The sequence below is a fragment of the Podarcis melisellensis genome (genome assembly GCF_964234715.1).
Source record: "Podarcis melisellensis genome assembly, chromosome: 9".
NCBI classification, from domain to species: Eukaryota; Metazoa; Chordata; class Lepidosauria; order Squamata; family Lacertidae; genus Podarcis; species Podarcis melisellensis.
The window spans coordinates 3176041-3194073 of record NC_138541.1 but is presented as its reverse complement, the minus strand read 5'-3'; the positions used below and the strand labels follow the sequence as shown (position 1 = coordinate 3194073).

General features: G+C 46.8%; 1 protein-coding gene across 8 annotated transcripts in view; it reads left to right on the top strand.

Moving 5' to 3' along the window:
• The first annotated feature begins 14541 nt into the window (after positions 1-14541).
• The window catches only part of LOC309377688 (CD209 antigen-like protein D), a 109275-nt gene continuing 105783 nt past the window's right edge, over positions 14542-18033 (top strand). For 4 of the 8 annotated variants that reach the window (XM_081925324.1, XM_081925322.1, XM_081925323.1 and 1 more), the window contains exons 1-3: positions 14542-14624; positions 15047-15175; positions 17398-17508. In XM_081925324.1, the coding sequence (XP_081781450.1) occupies positions 15076-15175; positions 17398-17508 (211 nt within the window). In that variant the 5' untranslated portion in view covers positions 14542-14624; positions 15047-15075. The remainder of the gene's footprint in view (positions 14625-15046; positions 15176-17397; positions 17509-18033) is intronic. The other 4 variants (XM_081925318.1, XM_081925319.1, XM_081925321.1 and 1 more) reach the window with 1 other exon arrangement.

The window sequence follows — 18033 nt, the reverse complement described above, 5'->3', positions numbered from 1 at the left end:
TCCATTCATAAGTCCTTGCGCTGACCTTTCGATTCATAAAGTGCTGGACCAATCATCAAACAACATTCAAATAACTGTCAGACTTACAGCCAATCAAGTCCTCTTATGTTGACAGCTACTGAAATCCCATCCAATTGGAGTTACAGAGCAGTGCTCCCTGACAAGGGCTACACAGGTACTGCAGCTGTACTTCTGCTATCAAACCAGCCTCAGTTCAGTTCAAGTAAACGGAAACCCTACCTGGAATAAGGAAAGTGAAAACAAGTTATCAAAACCACTTTTGTTACATTGTATCAAATCTGAAGGCTACATATTATCCACTTGTGGGATTTAGGTTCCTCTTTTTAATTAATAATTTATTACTTATACTCCGCCCATCTGGCTGGGTTTCCCCAGCCACTCTGGGCGGCTTCCAACGAAACAGTAAAATACAATAACCTATTAAACATTATAAGCTTCCCTCTGTAGAGAAAACCTTTAAAAATTCATATAAAATCACCCCATTGATGGATTTGCTCCGTTCCAATGATAAGAAGGATTATGGCTACCAGAAGAGGAGCTTGGGAGATGGGCACGGACAGTCATAATCCCTGAAGCATGAGACCACCTACACAGCAGCCTCACTGCCTGGGTGATAATCTCTGGCAGCCTGGCAGCTGAGTGCCAGGCAGGTAGTAATCCCAAAGACAATAGCAAACCCAACCTCAATGGACTGGGGTCTTGGTCAAGACAAAGGGGTGTGCTTAACTTGTCTGGGAAACAGAAACATATAAATACTTACCTTTGTTTTGCCTAATGGGTGTGGGGTGGAGGTCAAAGGAGGGACGGGGCAAGCCTGATACTCAGGTTTCTGCCAGAAGACCCCTCTTAATTTGTGACATAGTTATGACAAATGTATGGTGTTTTGCTAAGGGTGTTATGGGGGATGTCAGGGAACTGCCATCTAAAGCGCCGGGGGCGCAAAGGCTCACTGAGGTTGAGAGAGGAGTAGCAGCGGAAGAGGGAACCAGTAGAGGGCGAGCAAGAACTCCAAGGGAAAGTGAGTCGGAGGGATGGCTCAGAGACACTTCCAGCGAAAACAGTGGGGAGGTCTCAGGACCTCCTATAGGGACACCCACACCTCGCCGGAAACTGTCACGCCGAGAGGCCAGACGACGTGTTTCCGTTAAAGAGCTTTTATGTTGGAAAAGATTCCGAAAGCAGCCACTTTCGGATTCTACTAGTGATTGACGCAGCCATGCTGGAGGGGCTCCGTCACAGGCAGAGGTTTGAAAACCTGATCAAACTCTGAGGGACTTGCATTTTACGCACAAGCAGCTCATCGTCCCATCACAGCAATCCGAAAGTCACCGAAAGCCAGCTTGTGCAGGGAGAAGCATCATGAGCAACCCAGCCGGAACCGGAGGAGCAGGAGCAGCTGGAGGGGGTCCAAGCCTGGAAGAAAGGTACAGGGCGTTGGAGATCCAGTTGGCGCTGCAAACGGCGAGGCTTGAGGAGAGGAGGGCTCAGGATGCAGAAAAGGGAAAGGAGAAAACCACCCCGCTCGCCAGAAAGGTACCAGGATTGGTGCAGAAATTCGGGGGGGATCCCAGGAACTATCATGCCTTTAGAACAGAGATGCAATACGCTCTAAACTTGCAGTTTGATGACTTCCCCGACGAGGAATCGCGAGTGGCTTTTGTGATTGGCCATCTCGAATCCGGGGCGAAAGATTGGGTTAGACCCCTGATGGCAGCGAATAATGAGATCCTAAAGGACACGAGGAAGTTTTTTCGTGCCATGGACCTGATGTTTTCCAGCGATATTGAGCAGGGGGTGGTGCGAAGGCAGTTAATGGCTTGCCAGCAAGGAAGCAGATCTGTCCGTGAGTACTGGACTGAATTTACTATGCTGATTCATAAATTGGGGTGGGACCTATCGGCGGAGCCCATCCAAATGCTTTTCGAAGAGGGGCTTTCTTCAACCGTCAAAGATGAGCTTTCCCGGGGGCCCAGGGCGGAGTCTATGGATCAGTTAACCAAATCTGCGCTGTCCATAGGAGCGCGCCAGGAGGCGAGGGCTTTGGAAAAGCGGGAAGGGAAAGGAGACCGTTGGAGGGAGTTCCGCATTCCAGACATTCCAGAGCCACCTTTCCCGCCGGCAGAGCCGATGGAAGTTGGAACAGCGCGGGCGCGCGCAGTTTCAAATCCCAGTGAAGGGCGGAAGAAGGAGGGAAAGAGCGCCAAGAGATGTTATCTCTGCCAACAGCCAGGGCACTTTGCCAGAGTCTGCCCACAAAGAAAGGAATGGCAAGGGATGGCAGGAGCTGTTGGGGGAAAGGAAGAGGAAGGCAAGGAGCAAGTAAAAGCCAACGCCTGGCTGCCACCGTCGGGGCACAGCAGCCAGGCCAAAGAGCAGTGAAAGTGCCCACGCCGGAACCTCCCAGACCCGCTTTAGTGATAGAGGTGTTACTAGAACTGCCAAACGGACACCCACTAAAGATCAAGGCGCTTTTGGATTCAGGCAGCTCCTGTAATTTCATGAGTAAGGAGTTTGCAGCTGAGCATCAGATACAGACCATCCCTTTAAGTAACCCCTTGCAGGTGACTACGATTGACGGCAGAGAGCTGTTGGGGGGAGAAGTTAGCCAACAGACTGTCCCGATGATAATGAGGGTGGCAAGGCACACCGAACAGATAGCGTTTAATGTGGCCATCCTGGGAGGAGCGCCCATCATTTTGGGGATGAGCTGGCTGGCGCTACACGATCCGTTAGTGGGCTGGCATCAGAGGGTGGTCTCCTTTGGGTCAGCGCATTGCCTAGAACACTGCAAGGAGGGGAAGGTTTCGGGAGGAGACAGAGTCACCCTAGCCGGGATGGAAGTAATGGACAAAGGGAAGGTGCCCCCGCAATACGCAGATCTGAGCAACGTATTCAGCGAAAGGGAAGCAGACAAACTGCCACCGCATAGACCCTTTGACTGTCAAATCAACCTACTCCCTGGGGCCCAACTCCCAGTAGGCAAGCTGTACGCCATGTCAGACAGGGAGATGCAGGAGCTGAGGGAGTTCATTGACAAAAACCTGAAGCGAGGTTTCATCAGAGAGTCCCGAGCGGTGGGGGGCAGCCCAGTGTTTTTTGTGGACAAAAAGAACACAGACAAACCGAGACTGGTGTGTGACTTTAGGGCCCTCAATGCAGTGTCGGAGCCCCTGGCTTTCCCTATGCCCCGAATTGATGACATTTTGACCAGAGTAAGGAAGGGAAAGATTTTTACAAAGCTGGACCTGCGGGGGGCGTACAATCTGATACGCATAAGGAAGGGAGATGAATGGAAGACCACCATGTTTACCCCTTTGGGAGCCTTTGAATACCTCGTTATGCCCTTCGGTCTACAAGGGGGCTCCGCGTGTTTTCAAGCTTTTATAAACCACGTTCTGGGACCTTTGCTCTACAAGAATTGTGTGGCCTTTTTAGATGACGTGTTGGTGTATTCGGAAGATGAGGAACAGCATGTGAGGGACGTTCGAGAAGTGTTGGGCAGGCTGCAAGCCAACCAGCTGTGGGTGAAACTGGAGAAGTGCCAGTTTCATACCAAGGAGGTGGAATTCCTGGGGTACCGCTTGTCAGACAAGGGATTGGCCATGGATCCAGGCAAGGTCCAAGCGGTACTGGAATGGAAGACACCGAAGACCAAGAAGGACGTGCAAAGATTCTTGGGGTTTGGGAACTTTTATCGGAAGTTCATCAAGAACTTTGCCCACTTGACGGCGCCCATCACCGACTGCCTCAGCAGCAAGAAGAAATTTGTTTGGACGGTAGAGGCGGATCGAGCCTTTGAAGAACTGAAAAGGGCTTTCGCCTCGGAAGAACAACTTCTGCATGTGGATTTACGAAAACCCATGAGAGTGGAAACCGATGCATCCGACCGGGCGGTAGGGGCGGTCCTTCTTCAACCGGGGAGGAGTGCGTCGGAGTGGAGACCGTGTGCCTTCTTCTCGCGGAAGCTGAATAAATCCGAGAGGAATTACACGGTGTATGACAGGGAACTACTTGCCATTCACGAAGCATTCCGGAGGTGGAGACATTTATTAATTGGGGCACAACACAAGGTGCAAGTGTGCACCGACCACAAGAATTTAGAGTATTGGAGAACAGCTCGAGTGCTCAACCAACGACAAGTGAGATGGGCACAGGAATTCTCCAAATTCAACTTTGAAATTTGTTATGTGCCAGGCCCAGAAAACGTCAGGGCGGACGCGCTCTCACGCAAACCAGAGTATTGGGAAGGGGAGGGGGTGATCGAAGAGAGACATGTCATCCCTGAGGACCGCTGGGTGTGTGGGGCGGCGCTGGTGGGGCAACGAGAACTGGTAGAGGAAACGGAAAATGATGAATATGCCCAGGATAAGCTCAGAGGTCTCAGGGGGGAGGGCGAGAGTCCCGGAGGTTTTGAGGAAAGAAATGGGGCATTGTATTACAAAGGGGCACTGTATATACCCGAAGGTGAATTGAGGGGGAGAGTACTCAAGCAGTTGCATGATAGCCCCACGGCGGGACATTTTGGACAACACAAGACCATGTGGTTGGTTACCAGGGAATTTTGGTGGCCTAAGGTGAGGGAAGATGTAAGGGAGTATGTAAGAGGGTGTGACCAATGTCAGCGAGCCAAAGGGGAAAGAAGGGCGCCGGCAGGGTTATTAGAACCATTACCCACACCAGAACGGCCTTGGGAAGCGATATCAATAGATTTTATGACGGATCTGCCAAAGACCAAGGGGAAAACAGCCATCATGGTAGTAGTAGACCTGTTAACTAAGATGTGCCACTTTGTAGCATGCTCACATGCAGTCACAGCGGAAGAAACAGCGAAGTTGTTTGTAGAACACATCTTTAGGTTGCACGGGGCTCCCTTGAGGGTGATCTCAGATCGCGGCAAACAATTTACTTCCAGGTTCTGGAGGAAGCTCATGAGCTTGCTGCACGTGGAAGTCAATTTTTCAACTGCCCGGCACCCTGAAACCAACGGGCAGGCGGAAAGAGCAAATGGCATTCTTCAACAATATCTGAGGTGTTATGTCAATGACAGAGAGAACGATTGGGTCGAAAAGTTGGCGTTGGCAGAATTTGCCTACAATAATGCGGAGAATGTGTCCACAGGGATGAGTCCCTTTTTGGCTAATTACGGGTGTCACCCCAGGGCATTTCCAGGGGAAGGAGGGGAGAGATGGAGCGTCCCAGCGGCTGAACATTTTGTAGAAGAGATGGAAGCGATCCATCATCAGCTCCAGCTCAACTTAGAAAGGGCTAAGGCACAATATAAGAAGCAGGCAGACAAGAACAGAAGGGAAGGTGAAACCATAAGGGTGGGGGATCAAGTGTGGTTGTCAACCCAAGGGTTGCCGTTCAAAGGGGGTTGTAAGAAATTGAGGCCCAGAAGATTGGGACCCTTTGAGGTCATTCAGCAGGTCAACCCGGTAGCTTTCAAACTCCGATTACCCAACCACATGAAATTGCACCCAGTGTTCCACAGGTCGTTACTGTCACCATACAGGGGGGGACGTGAAGGGGAGTACGTCAGGGGACCAGCCTTGGAAGAGAGGGAACGCCGCAACCATGTAGCGGAAATCCTCGATTCCAGGTGGAAGGGAAATCAGGTGGAGTATTTGGTGGCGTGGGAAGGGGAACCGGAGTCAGAAAACACCTGGGTAAGTGCAGAGGAAGTCAATGACGAGGTTTTAACAGAAACGTTCCACCAAAGGTTCCCGAGGAAACCTCAGCCGATAGCAAGGTTTAGGAGGGAGTATTTCGGCACCACCGATGAGGAAGAGGAAATGGAAGGGTTCGCGGAGTCGGAGTTGGAAGAGGGAGTGGACTCCGATGACGAAGATTACCGAGAGAGTAGGAACAGCAACAAGTGGAGGGAAGTGTTCGCGACGTCGGAAGATGAGGGAGGTTCTTTCAGGGGTTTTACCTCCTCACCGCCAGTAGGGGAGGAGACGGGAGGGGGTGAAGGGGGCCCTGGAGGGGAGGTGGATGTCAGGGAACTGCCATCTAAAGCGCCGGGGGCGCAAAGGCTCACTGAGGTTGAGAGAGGAGTAGCAGCGGAAGAGGGAACCAGTAGAGGGCGAGCAAGAACTCCAAGGGAAAGTGAGTCGGAGGGATGGCTCAGAGACACTTCCAGCGAAAACAGTGGGGAGGTCTCAGGACCTCCTATAGGGACACCCACACCTCGCCGGAAACTGTCACGCCGAGAGGCCAGACGACGTGTTTCCGTTAAAGAGCTTTTATGTTGGAAAAGATTCCGAAAGCAGCCACTTTCGGATTCTACTAGTGATTGACGCAGCCATGCTGGAGGGGCTCCGTCACAGGCAGAGGTTTGAAAACCTGATCAAACTCTGAGGGACTTGCATTTTACGCACAAGCAGCTCATCGTCCCATCACAGGTAATATGGGAAACTTATAAAAAAAGATAGCCTTCCTTTCTTCAGGGCCTCTTTCTGCTTCTTCCGAGTGGTAATTTGAAGTCTTGTTGCAACAGTAAAGATCAGGCCTACTGACTGCTGTTTTGCTCCTATAATTTTGGCTGGCATCATTGTTTGACAATCCAAGTGAGCCACAAATTTTTCCTTTAACATTTTGGCAACCACTAAGGTGTTGGAAACTGGCCCCCTCGGGAAAGGCTGGCTCCTCTTCCCAGGCTCTTGGGGCCTGTTGCCGGTGACCTACCCTGGCTGGCATCCGGACAGACCAGGGAGGTCTTGGATAAGCGACACCTCCCTCCTGAAAGGTGCACACTCCCTTCCCCCTTGCATAGCAGCAGGAGAAAGAAAACAGTCTGGAAAAGTAGTCTATTTGATTCTACTTTTATTCCCGCACTGTACACTGTACAAAAGCATGACTTCTCTCTCAGAATCCTCCGAGCAACTGACTCATGCCTCCCGGACACAAGCAACAGGAAGGTTTCATGTTACACTGAGAACACAACTCTGAGAACAGATTGGAACTTCCTGTCCCACGCTTAGACCCATCATGTGATGTAAACATTGAGCTTAGTACTCATAACATAAGGGACCTTGGTGTGACGTTAACATATATGAGAGAGTGCTGGAGGGGAAATAGTTAAATAGGTTGCACAGACAGGACCCAGGGGGGTGGAGTCAGTGAGTCTATAAAACCAGTTCTGGGAGGAGTTGGTTGGGAGTTGTTGGTGGGTAGTGGGTGGGTTTCAGTGGGTTGGCTGGTTGGGAAAGGCAGTTGGTAATAGAGAGACAGTTAGGGCCGTGGGTTCTTGAGTCTGGGGAGGTAGAAGAGATAGAAAGAGGAAAATAAGACTAAGAAAGTAAAGAGCAACAACGTTTGGAACGCTGTAAAAGTTTTGTTTGTGTCTGAAATAAAATACACTCTTCTTTATTAATTGAAAAACTGACTGAGACTGAAGTGATTTTTCCAGGGAGGACCTGGTTGGTGGCAGCGGATTAGTGGTGTACAGGTCAATAGTCCATGAGACGACCGGGGGCTCCGTACGAATGCCACAAAATTGGCAGCAGCTGCGGGATTCGATAAGTCTAAGAGCCTATGAGGGGAAGCAATACACTTGCAGAGGGGAAGGGTAAATCGGTGAAGAGATTACCTGGCTCAAGGGTGTGATTGAGGATAAACCCCAGATTGCCATGTGGCTGAGATAACAATAAGAGCAAGAGATCTCAAAAGATTGTTCTGGCGGAGGCTTAGGCTCAGGATCAGAGGAAGTAAGCTTGAAAGGTTAGATGCTAAAAAACCTAAAGTTACACTTTGGGGACCAGGGTTTTGAAAAGCCAAGCCGGGAGGAACAGTGTTGAGAGTAAAAGTCTCTTATTTAATTAGTGCAAAATACTGACTCACCCATAATGCCACCCTAGAAGACCAAGCACCCAGTGAAGGGAAACCCATATGAAAGCTCTGGAGAAGAGAATGGGAATCCCCAGGGGGAGGAAACGAGAATACAGTGGTGCCTTGCAAGACGAAATTAATCCGTTCCGTGAGGCTCTTCGTATAGCAGTTTTTTCGTCTTGCGAAGCAAGCCCATTGACAGCTTAGCGGATTAGCGCTATTAGTGGTTTAGCGGCTTTTAGCGGCTTATCAGCTTAGCGGATCAGCTGATAAGCGGCTTAGCTGCTTAGAAAAAGGGGGGGAAGGGGAAAAAACCTGCAGGAACTCGAAATACATTTTTGTCTTGCGAAGCAAGCCCATAGGGAAATCCGTTTTGCGAAGCGCCTCCAAAACGGAAAACCCTTTCATCTAGCGGGTTTTCCGTCTTGCGAGGCGTTCGTCTTGCGGGGCACCACTGTAGAAGAAATGACTAAAACCCCACCTGAAGTAGAGGTTCCAAAGTTCTCAGGGGATTTTGAAAAGTGGAAATTATTACAAAAATATAACTTGAAATTAGAGTTTGAGAAAAATAGAACAGAACAGGAAGAAATTAGGCTTTAACAAGAAACTGAACAATTTAGGCTTGAGCAAGAATTGGAAATAGAAAAGGTGAGGGCGGAGCAGGAAAGGGAACAGCCGCGGTTTCAGTTAGAGATCAGACGGTTGGAATTAACGGTTTTAGAAAATTGTAATAACACTGATGGGCAGAATCAAATGAAGATAGATTTAAAACGCTTTCCTGAGTTTAGAGATAAGGATAGCCCAGAAGCATTTCTAGTATCTTTCGAGAGAGCCTGTCACGATTTTCAAGTGAGAGAGGAAGATAAAATGATGATCTTGAGAGCTAGAATAAGTGGTCCTCTCGTCGAAATATATGCTCAAATGACTGAGGAACAATCCCGAAATTTTGAGGTGTACAAGCAGTTAATATACACCCGCTTTGGGATTACCTCAGAGCAGTTGAGAAAAAAATTTAGAAGTGTGACAAAGGTGAGGGAGGAAACCTATGCGCAGCTTAGTGCAAAGATAAAAACTTACCTCACGAGATGGTTAGAGCAAGAGAATGCAGACATGGTACCCAAGATTAGAGAAGTAATAGCATTGGAGCAATTTTACGACACAATAAATGGCCAATTGAAGTACCTGAAAAAAGAAAGGAACCCCAAGACAATAGAGGAAGCAGCTGGTTTAGCCAATAAAATAAATGAAATCAGAGTCGATGGATTTGATGGGCCAAAATTTGGTGGGAGATATTGGGAAACAAACAAGAATAAATTTCAGCAAACCAAAGGAAAGATTACCTCAGAAACTGATAAGAGAAGCAGCCCCTCATCAAAAAGCCCACATGAGAAGGCACACACCCATACAGAGTTTACTGAGGGAAAAGTCAATAGAACAAGTAATTTCAAAGACATTTCATGCTGGAGATGTGGAAAATTAGGTCATAAAAGGTTTGATTGTAAACTAGGAAAAGAAACATCTAGTTATAGCACCACACAGAAACGGACATATTGTATGCAGCCTGTGGAGCAGGGCCCAACTAGTCAGGTTGTCAAGGAAACGGACATGCCAACTGGGCCCGAGCCTGCTGAGGTAGTAGAGGCCAAAGTCCCACACTGTTATGCGATTCAAGAAGATAATCTCTTGTTAAAGAATGCTGGAGAGTGTATCTGAATAGACGGAGAAAGATATCTCAGGTTAAAGGACATGGGATCACAAGTCACTATAGTCCACCCGGAGATAATCAAGGATGAGGCCATAATTCCAGGAAAAGTAATGAAATTAAAAGGAATTTTGAAACAAGCAGAGATCCTGAAGGTGGCGGAAATAGATGTCAGGTTCAAAAACTGGGCAGGGAAGTGGCAGGTAGCCCTTTCGGAAGAAATTCCCGCCCCTGTACTCATTGTTTGGGACATTTTAGAACATGTGCAGAGTACTTTCATAGTTACCAGAGCAAAAGGGAGCCCACAGTCAACTAATCGTGATGGGGTGGATACAGTAGCAGAGGCAGACAATGCTGAAGGACAGCAAGGGGGTGATCAGTGTGAGGAAAGAAAAAACACCTTTTTGTTTCCTTTGACTAAAAGTCAAACCCCAAGTTTTGCCAAAAAGCAAAAAGAAGATATTGAATTACAAAGGTACTTTGAGTCCTTGTCCCACCATGTAGGGGTGGTGGTGGTGAAGAAGTGAGAAGACAGTTAGTAATCCCACATGAATATCGAGGCAAAATCCTGCAGCACGCTCACAATAGTGTATTTGGAGCGCATATGGGTATTACACGCACAAAACAGAGAGTGGCTCAAAATTTTTATTGGCCAGGCATGGGGAAACAAATAAAACAATACCGTCAAGCCTGTGACATATGTCAGAGAAGAGGCACCGGTCAAGACAAAACAAAAGCCAAATTGTGCCCCTTGCCTATCAACCCCTTCTCAACGGTTAGGGCTGGACCTGATAGGGCCCTTGCCTAGAACCAGAAGGCGGGGAAACAGATACATCCTCACCATAGTGGATTACGCAACCAAATATCCAGAAGCCATTCCGTTGCGAAACATTGAAACGGAAACTGTGGCAACTGCTTTAATTAACTATATGAGTAGATTGGGCTTTGCCAGTGAAATAGTCATTGACTTGGGTTCTTCTTTCACATCAAGACTAATGAAAAGACTATGGGAAGTGTGTGGTATTAAGCATTTAACATCAACACCTTAGTGGTGTATGGGTCAATAGTCATTGAGACGACCAGGGGCTCCGTACGAACGCCACACTTGGTTCTCCTGTGAGGGTAAAGGAGGATCCTGAGAGATCCAGTGCCACTGGGCAACCTTTAGCCCAGAGATTTTTCCTTTGCTGTCCCTTTTCTTCATGGGCGGTAATCAACTATCACCCGAAGACCCAGCCAAGGGAGCAAAGGCAAGATCCGACTGGTCAACAGAGGATCCCAGGATCCACAGGACGACGTGAGTATGGTTAAAAGCAGTACACTGACAAGAAGGTTGAAGGTAGTGAGTCACTACAGCAACCAAAATTATTTCTTTCCTCTCCTTTACCTGACTCTACCCCACACTGGGGTTCTGTTTACAAACCTGATTGCTCAGAAAGGGAGGCTTTGACCAAAGAGGGTTATGGGGTGTTCAACCAGGGAGGGGTTCTGAACTCTATCTCTGTTCATTCTCTTACTCAGCTGCCGTGAAGCGGGATGCTTCAGATGCAAGGGAGTAAGTTTCTTCTTCATCTTCCCTTTTTATCTGATCAAGTTTAGCTGCCCCTGCTGCTCAGCGATCCCCTGTTGGGGAGATACCCGGGTATGTCAGAAAGCAAAGAAACTTGTTCCTTTACAAACAGCTATCTTGCGTGACCTGATCTGGCACTGAGCTGTGCAGGCATTCAGTAAGGAGACTTTTCACTAGATTATGGTGCCAGGCAGGAGGTTGCCGTGGGTAGTAGGGTGGGAGGTCCACTGACAGAAGATGGAGCACCACACCAGGAGTCAGTTAGGAAGGAAAACTGGTTAATGAATGATGCTGGGTGAGTGGGAGGTTTGCGGGCAGGAAGCTTGTGGAATTTGTTGGTGGGAAGCCCATGGGAAGGCAGGTTGCTTAGATAGGAAGGCGTGGGCAAGAGATCTACAGAAGGATACGGGTGAGAGGCCTGGAGAAAGCAAATAGTTTAATAGCATTTTTTTCTTTTTGTTTGTTTGTTTGTTTGTGCATGTTATTGTGTGCAGATGAGGCTAGAAGACACTCTATTTACGCCTCTTAAATTGATGGGTACCCATTCTTCCAAACATAGCAGATGGACTCCCCTTGGCAGGAATTCTTCTGGCAAGCCTTCCCACAACCAAGAGGACCCCGATTCCCTCCTCCAGTTTGTGTTATCCAACTGGAGGGGATTGACAGGATGTGAAAAGCTATCAAAGTAAAAGCTGAAATACCTCTGTGAGGGCCCAGAAATGGGCAAAAATGGTTATAATATACAGGTGGAACAGTGGGGTATATGTGGACAAAAGGGTTAAAATTCATATTCTGTTATGATCTTAAAGAGAACTTTTATAAAATGAAGCATTGTTGGTACTTAACTCTTGAGAACCTGTAAATGGAATGTATAAGGGTATTTCAAATGTTTGCTGGAAGTGTGAAGAACATGAAAGGACATTTTATTATGCTTGTCGGACATGTAAAAAGGCCAAAAAAAATTGCATACAATTACATACATTGACACAGCAGATTTTAAAGGTTAATATCCTACTGAACCAGTAGAGATGTATGCAAGTGAGAGCTGGACCATAAAGAAGGCTGATCGCCGAAGAATTGATGCTTTTGAATTATGGTGCTGGAGGAGACTCTTGAGAGTCCCATGGACTGCAAGAAGATCAAACCAATCCATTCTGAAGGAAATCAGCCCTGAGTGCTCACTGGAAGGACAGATCCTGAAGCTGAGGCTACAATGCTTTGGCCACCTCATGAGAAGAGAAGACTCCCTGGAAAAGACCCTGATGTTGGGAAAGATGGAGGGCACAAGGAGACGGGGACAACAGAGGACGAGATGGTTGGATAGTGTTCGCGAAGCTACCAGCATGAGTCTGACCAAACTGCGGGAGGCAGTGGAAGACAGGAGTGCCTGGCGTTCTCTGGTCCAGGGGGTCATGAAGAGTCGGACATGACTAAACGACTAAACAACAACAACAAATCCTATTGAACCCAGAACCTATTCTTTTAGGGTTACTGGATATCCAATTGGGAAAGGATTTTGGAAGATTATTCCAATATATGGTTACAGCAGCGAGATTGTTGCATGCAGAAAGATTAAAATATAGAACCCTACTTACTGTGGAGGAATGGGTAATAAAATTATTGGAATTCACTGAGATGGCAAAGTTAACATGACAAGGTTCAGCACAGGACTTTCTCTGGAAGACGCTAACAGAATTAGACCATTTTAAAGGAGAGATTCAATTGCAGCAGCGATGAAACAATGGACCAAAGTGGGCACCGATCTGTGAACAAAATCTTCAACCCACACTTGGCAGAAATATTAACTGAATGGAACCTGGTGGACACTTGGTAGGCACTGCATCCAGAAGGCACGGAATTCTCATGTTTCTTCCGTAAATCAATGTAATGCATAGACATCATCATCATCATCATCATCATTTACTTATACCCCGCCCATCTGGTTGAGTTTCCCCAGCCACTCTGGGCGGCTCCCAATCAAGCGTTAAAAACAATACAGCGTTACATATTAAAAACTTCCCTGAACAGGGCTGCCTTAAGATGTCTTTTGAATGTCAGGTAGTTGTTTATCTCTTTGACATCTGATGGGAGGGCGTTCCACAGGGAGGCCGCCACTACCGAGAAGGCCCTCTGTCTGGTTCCCTGTAACCTCACTTCTCACAATGAGGGAACCGCCAGAAGGCCCTCGGCACTGGATCTCAGTGTCCCGCCTGAATGATGGGGGTGGAGACGCTCCTTCAGGTATACAGGACCGAGGCCGTATAGACCTAATATTAATACCAAAGGGCAGGTGGTGGGTGCAGAAATTGGGTCTATAATGGTCTCTGATCATTCACCAGTCTCCATAACTTAAATTTTCACACACTCCCCCCCCCCAGGACCTGGAACTGGTACTTTAACACTGGTCATCTCACTGATGCAGTCTCTAAAGAATGGTTAACGAAATCTTTGAACCTTTACTTTAAAGAAAAATGACTTGCCAGACATAGGCACCCTTATATTGTGGGATGCAATGAAGAGGGCACTGCATAGGTGTGACAAATGCATGAATAGAAGACTAAGATTCTCACTGCAGAAATTAAAAACCTTGAGCTGATATACCAAAGGACAGAAACAGCCCAAATCTCTGAGAACTTTGAAAGCTGTGCATGCAAAACTGCAGCTCTTAGAGACTGAATAAAATATATGTTTGTAATCGTTCAAAAATAAAATTGCAGTAACTTTTGAAAATATATAAATATAGTATAACAGATCTGAAATAAACATTTTCCTGGGCTTATGCTTTATGTGGCATGCTGATTGGATATGATGAGCAGCCAATCAGGAAATGGTATAGCCTAAATGGGAGGAGTTTTGGAATGCCTGACATCACAAGGGAGGTGGTTCTTAGCCAGTGGGAGGATGAAACAACCTTAAGAAGAAATTAGAGAAAAGATGTTCCATGACAACACCAAGGTAACTAAACAGAAAGAGGTCTGATGGGTGTAACACTTTCCTTACAAGCTATGATATTTGCAGAGACTCATTCCAGGACTGAAAGGTCACCAAGAGGAAAATGATAGGGAGCTCTTATAAACTACAGATGGTTTTTCTCTTTTAAATACTAGAATTCAGGTCACCCAATGAAAGTGAGTGGTGGTATATTCTAGGGCTGTGTACAGGTGCCCTGCTAAGATTCATGGTTCCAGGTTGTAAATCCTGATCCAGATCATGATCCAGAAAATACAATTCTTTGGAAAAACCCATTTACTAGCATATCAAGGGCTGCTAGTTCAGATTGCTTAGAAATGGGATTAGACAACAGTCCTCTTCTTTAAGCCACGGCATCAGATGTTAGGCTGGGACTTTGCAAAAAGAAAAAAAAAAAATGGCACACTTGGAGAGTCTGGAAAACAGCTTCCCCCTACTTCTTTTCCAGGACCAACACATGGTCTCCAAAGTCAATTCGATTTCTCCAACTGAGACCGGATCTAGTACTCCATCTTTTCTGATGATCAGGAGGTAGTTATATAATTAAATGAATATACCTTCCATTAAAGGTGGGGAAGATGTGGCCCTGTGATGGAGGGAGTTGACACCCAGGAACATCTGAAGACCTCATAGGTCCCACACTATCTATTAAATGGGGAACATCTTACTGGAGTCCTGTAAGCTAGATGTCAAGGAGTTAAGGGAGAGGGATAGGATGCAAAATGAGAATGTGCTATATTACCTAAAACAATTTTTAAAAATGCCTTGGAATCCATATGGAACATCTCTTTTGGTTTAAAACTGAGATTTAGCCAGAACAAGAAAAAGAAAGACGTTTCGGTTATATTGGACTCAACAACATCTTTATGTTGGTTTGTCTAATACTGAGAGTTGCCGCTCTATACCTAATGTGCTCATAGCCTTATTCTCCATTTGTTGTTGTCTCATTCTAGCTTGTTGTTTCACAGACAAGACTGAGAGGATGGGGAAGCCAGCGCCCGCAAAGCCTGCAGCGCCCACAAAGCCTGCAGCGCCCACAAAGCCTGCAGCTCCAGCGGGAGCAGGACAACCAGGAACTGGAGGTCTGTATACAGCACAGTCATATGGGATGAGGTTTCTCTTAAAGTAGAGGAATGCATGGGAAAGGGAAGTTGGTGGGGAGACAGGTAGAAAGTGGAACCAGACATGTTGTGCCAGGGAAGAGTGTGGAGAGAGGCCTACGCAGCTACTTGGGTGGCAGAGATCCAATAAGCCCCATAGAAACCCCAGGATTCAGCCCAATCTTGGCTGCCTGCTGTGGTGTTCCTTTACTGTGTGCAGCCAGGAATGGCTCTACCATTAGGCAGAATGAGGCAGTTGCCTCAGGTAGCAGGTGCTGGGGTGGGTAGAGATGTGTAGACCACACAAGCTGCACTGCACCTCCTCAGTTAGCCTGCTGCCCCATCAGCAGCATCAAAACAGAGCCCATGGCCAGGCCAGCCCAGCCCAGCTTCTGTATGTGGAATTATGTGTATAGAGGGAGTATCTTGTCCAGGGATTTGGGTATAGGAGGTGCAAGGGGCTTCAGCCATGTAAATATGTTGAGGCAAGGATCTCAGACCCTGCAATATTGAGGGGCTAACATCCCCAACCATCACTGGGCACCCTATGTGTGCCCCCACCCCTGCCTGGGAGACAAGGAGCCAGGAGGGTGTTGCGACAAGCGAGGGGATCTTCACCTTCTCTCCTCCCAAACTCCATCCCAGGAGTCGAGAGGGGCCTGGGAGTAGCGAGGGTGATCTTTGCCTTCACTCCTCCCAGCCTCTGCTTGGTATCCTGGGAGCTGGATGGGGCTGGAACAAGCGAGGGCGAATATCGCTTTCTTTGCTCTGCCTGCTCCTTCCTGTCCAATGCCACACTTTTACAAATTTCCACATTTACAAAAAAAACAAAAACCAACCAGCCAAATACATTTATTCATAAACACCATTTCCCCCCATCCATGGTTCCTTCTAATTATTATCCTCCTGCTACTGCAAATTCTAATTACTCTACATAAGTTACTCCATTTAAGTATAACTTACTCCATGTACAAAACAAAAAAAATTCCTTCCAGTAGCACCTTAAAGACCAACTAAGTCAGTTCTTGGTATGAGCTTTCGTGTGCATGCACACTTCTTCAGATACACTGAAACAGAAGTTTCCAGACCCTTCTATATAGTGAGAAGGTGGGGAGGGGTATTACTCAGAAGGGTGGTGGGAATGGGTGATTGGCAGATAGCTGTGATGAGCCTGTTGACGACTCTTAACGACTGCAATTGGTCTTACAGGAAAAAGCAAGGGGTGAGAAGGTGAAAAATGGCTTTGTCATGTATAATGAGATAAGAATCCAATGTCTTTGTTCAGACGAGGTCTCTCCATGGTTTTAAGTTTGGTGATAAGTTGCAATTCAGCAGCTTCTCTTTCCAGTCTATTTCTGAAATTCCTTTGTAGTAAAACAGCTACTTTGAGATCTTGTATAGAATGTCCTGGGAGATTGAAGTGTTCTCCTACTGGTTTCTCTGTCCTGGTTTCTCTCACAAGACAGAGAAACCAGTAGGTAAAAGGGGGAGGGGGAGAATGGTGACTGGGGTGGGGTGGCAGTGCTTCACCAGAAGCTTTTCTTTTTCGAATTATAGGGACAGGGCTACCTAAATTGTACGGAAATTTATTTATGTATGCTACTACAACAGGAAGAATGCTACTTGCCCCAAAGTGGTAAGAAGCAGAAGTCCCAGCAAAGGAAAAACGGCTACAAAAACTTATGGAATATGCAGAAATGTTGAAACTTACAGGAAGGATAAGAATGGAAATGGTTTATTGAATATTTACAGATAAATTGAAAACAGATAAAAACATTAGGAGGATTATAATAATAATAATAATGTGCAGTTTCATAAGAGTATATATTTAAAGTAGATAATTAAATGAGTAAGTTAAATGAATTGGGATATGCAGAATATATTAAAAAATAATTTTAAGGAACCACAGAAAGAGGGGGAAGTCAAACTTTGAAATGTTGAAATGATTGTAAAACTAATGAAATCTATAAACTTGAAAAGTATATATTAAAACTTTTTTTAAAAGAAAAAAGATAGAGAAGTTTCCTCAAGCAGCAAGGCATCTCGCCTTGCTTCCTCCATCTCCTTACCTTCCCAAGGATCCACCCCCTGAACCAGTGAATATCTCTGGCTGATGGCCACCACAGTGTATGAAAATCATTTTTTCTGGGGTGGCAATGATATGTTGGCTACCGATGGCTAAAGCAGAATTGTCTTTCTTCAAGCATCTGTTTTTCAGGACTTTGTAACCCTCATGAAATCTCCCATGGGTGAATTCATTATCGTATCTGTGATTATCGCCCTTACTGTGATGACACTGATGATTTTCCTCCTATGTAAGTATACAATTGGCGTACATTGATACTACTGCCGCGGGCTTTGCTTCAATTCCAATAGCATTTCCAAAAAGAGATGGCAGGATCCACCTTCCATTTACCCATTTCACCCCTCCTTGATTTCAAGGGTTGACTTACAGCTGTCACCCACTGAGAGCAACGACACTGTTTCGTTCTCCCTGAATAAGTGAGTTCCAGCACTTGGAACAGAAGAATAGGCTAACACAAGTCCCTGGAACACCCTGGGCAATTCCCTTTCCCAATTGCAATTCTCTGCTTCTTTCCCAACTAATCCTCATTTGCTGGGGGAGTGCCCCCATTCCTGATCCTCGCCAGCCTGCCCTCTGCTAGGGCTCCAGTCCCCTGAAGGAAAGTGCTTGGGAGAAACAGGCTGCAGAGGATAAGGCCATGGCCAAAGTGGGTGAGTCCAGAGCCTACCTAAATATCAAGATATATGCAGGGCCTTTTTCAGCCGGAATTCATCAGGTCTCTGTTCTGGCCCCTCTCAGGTGGGCGCCATTGTCA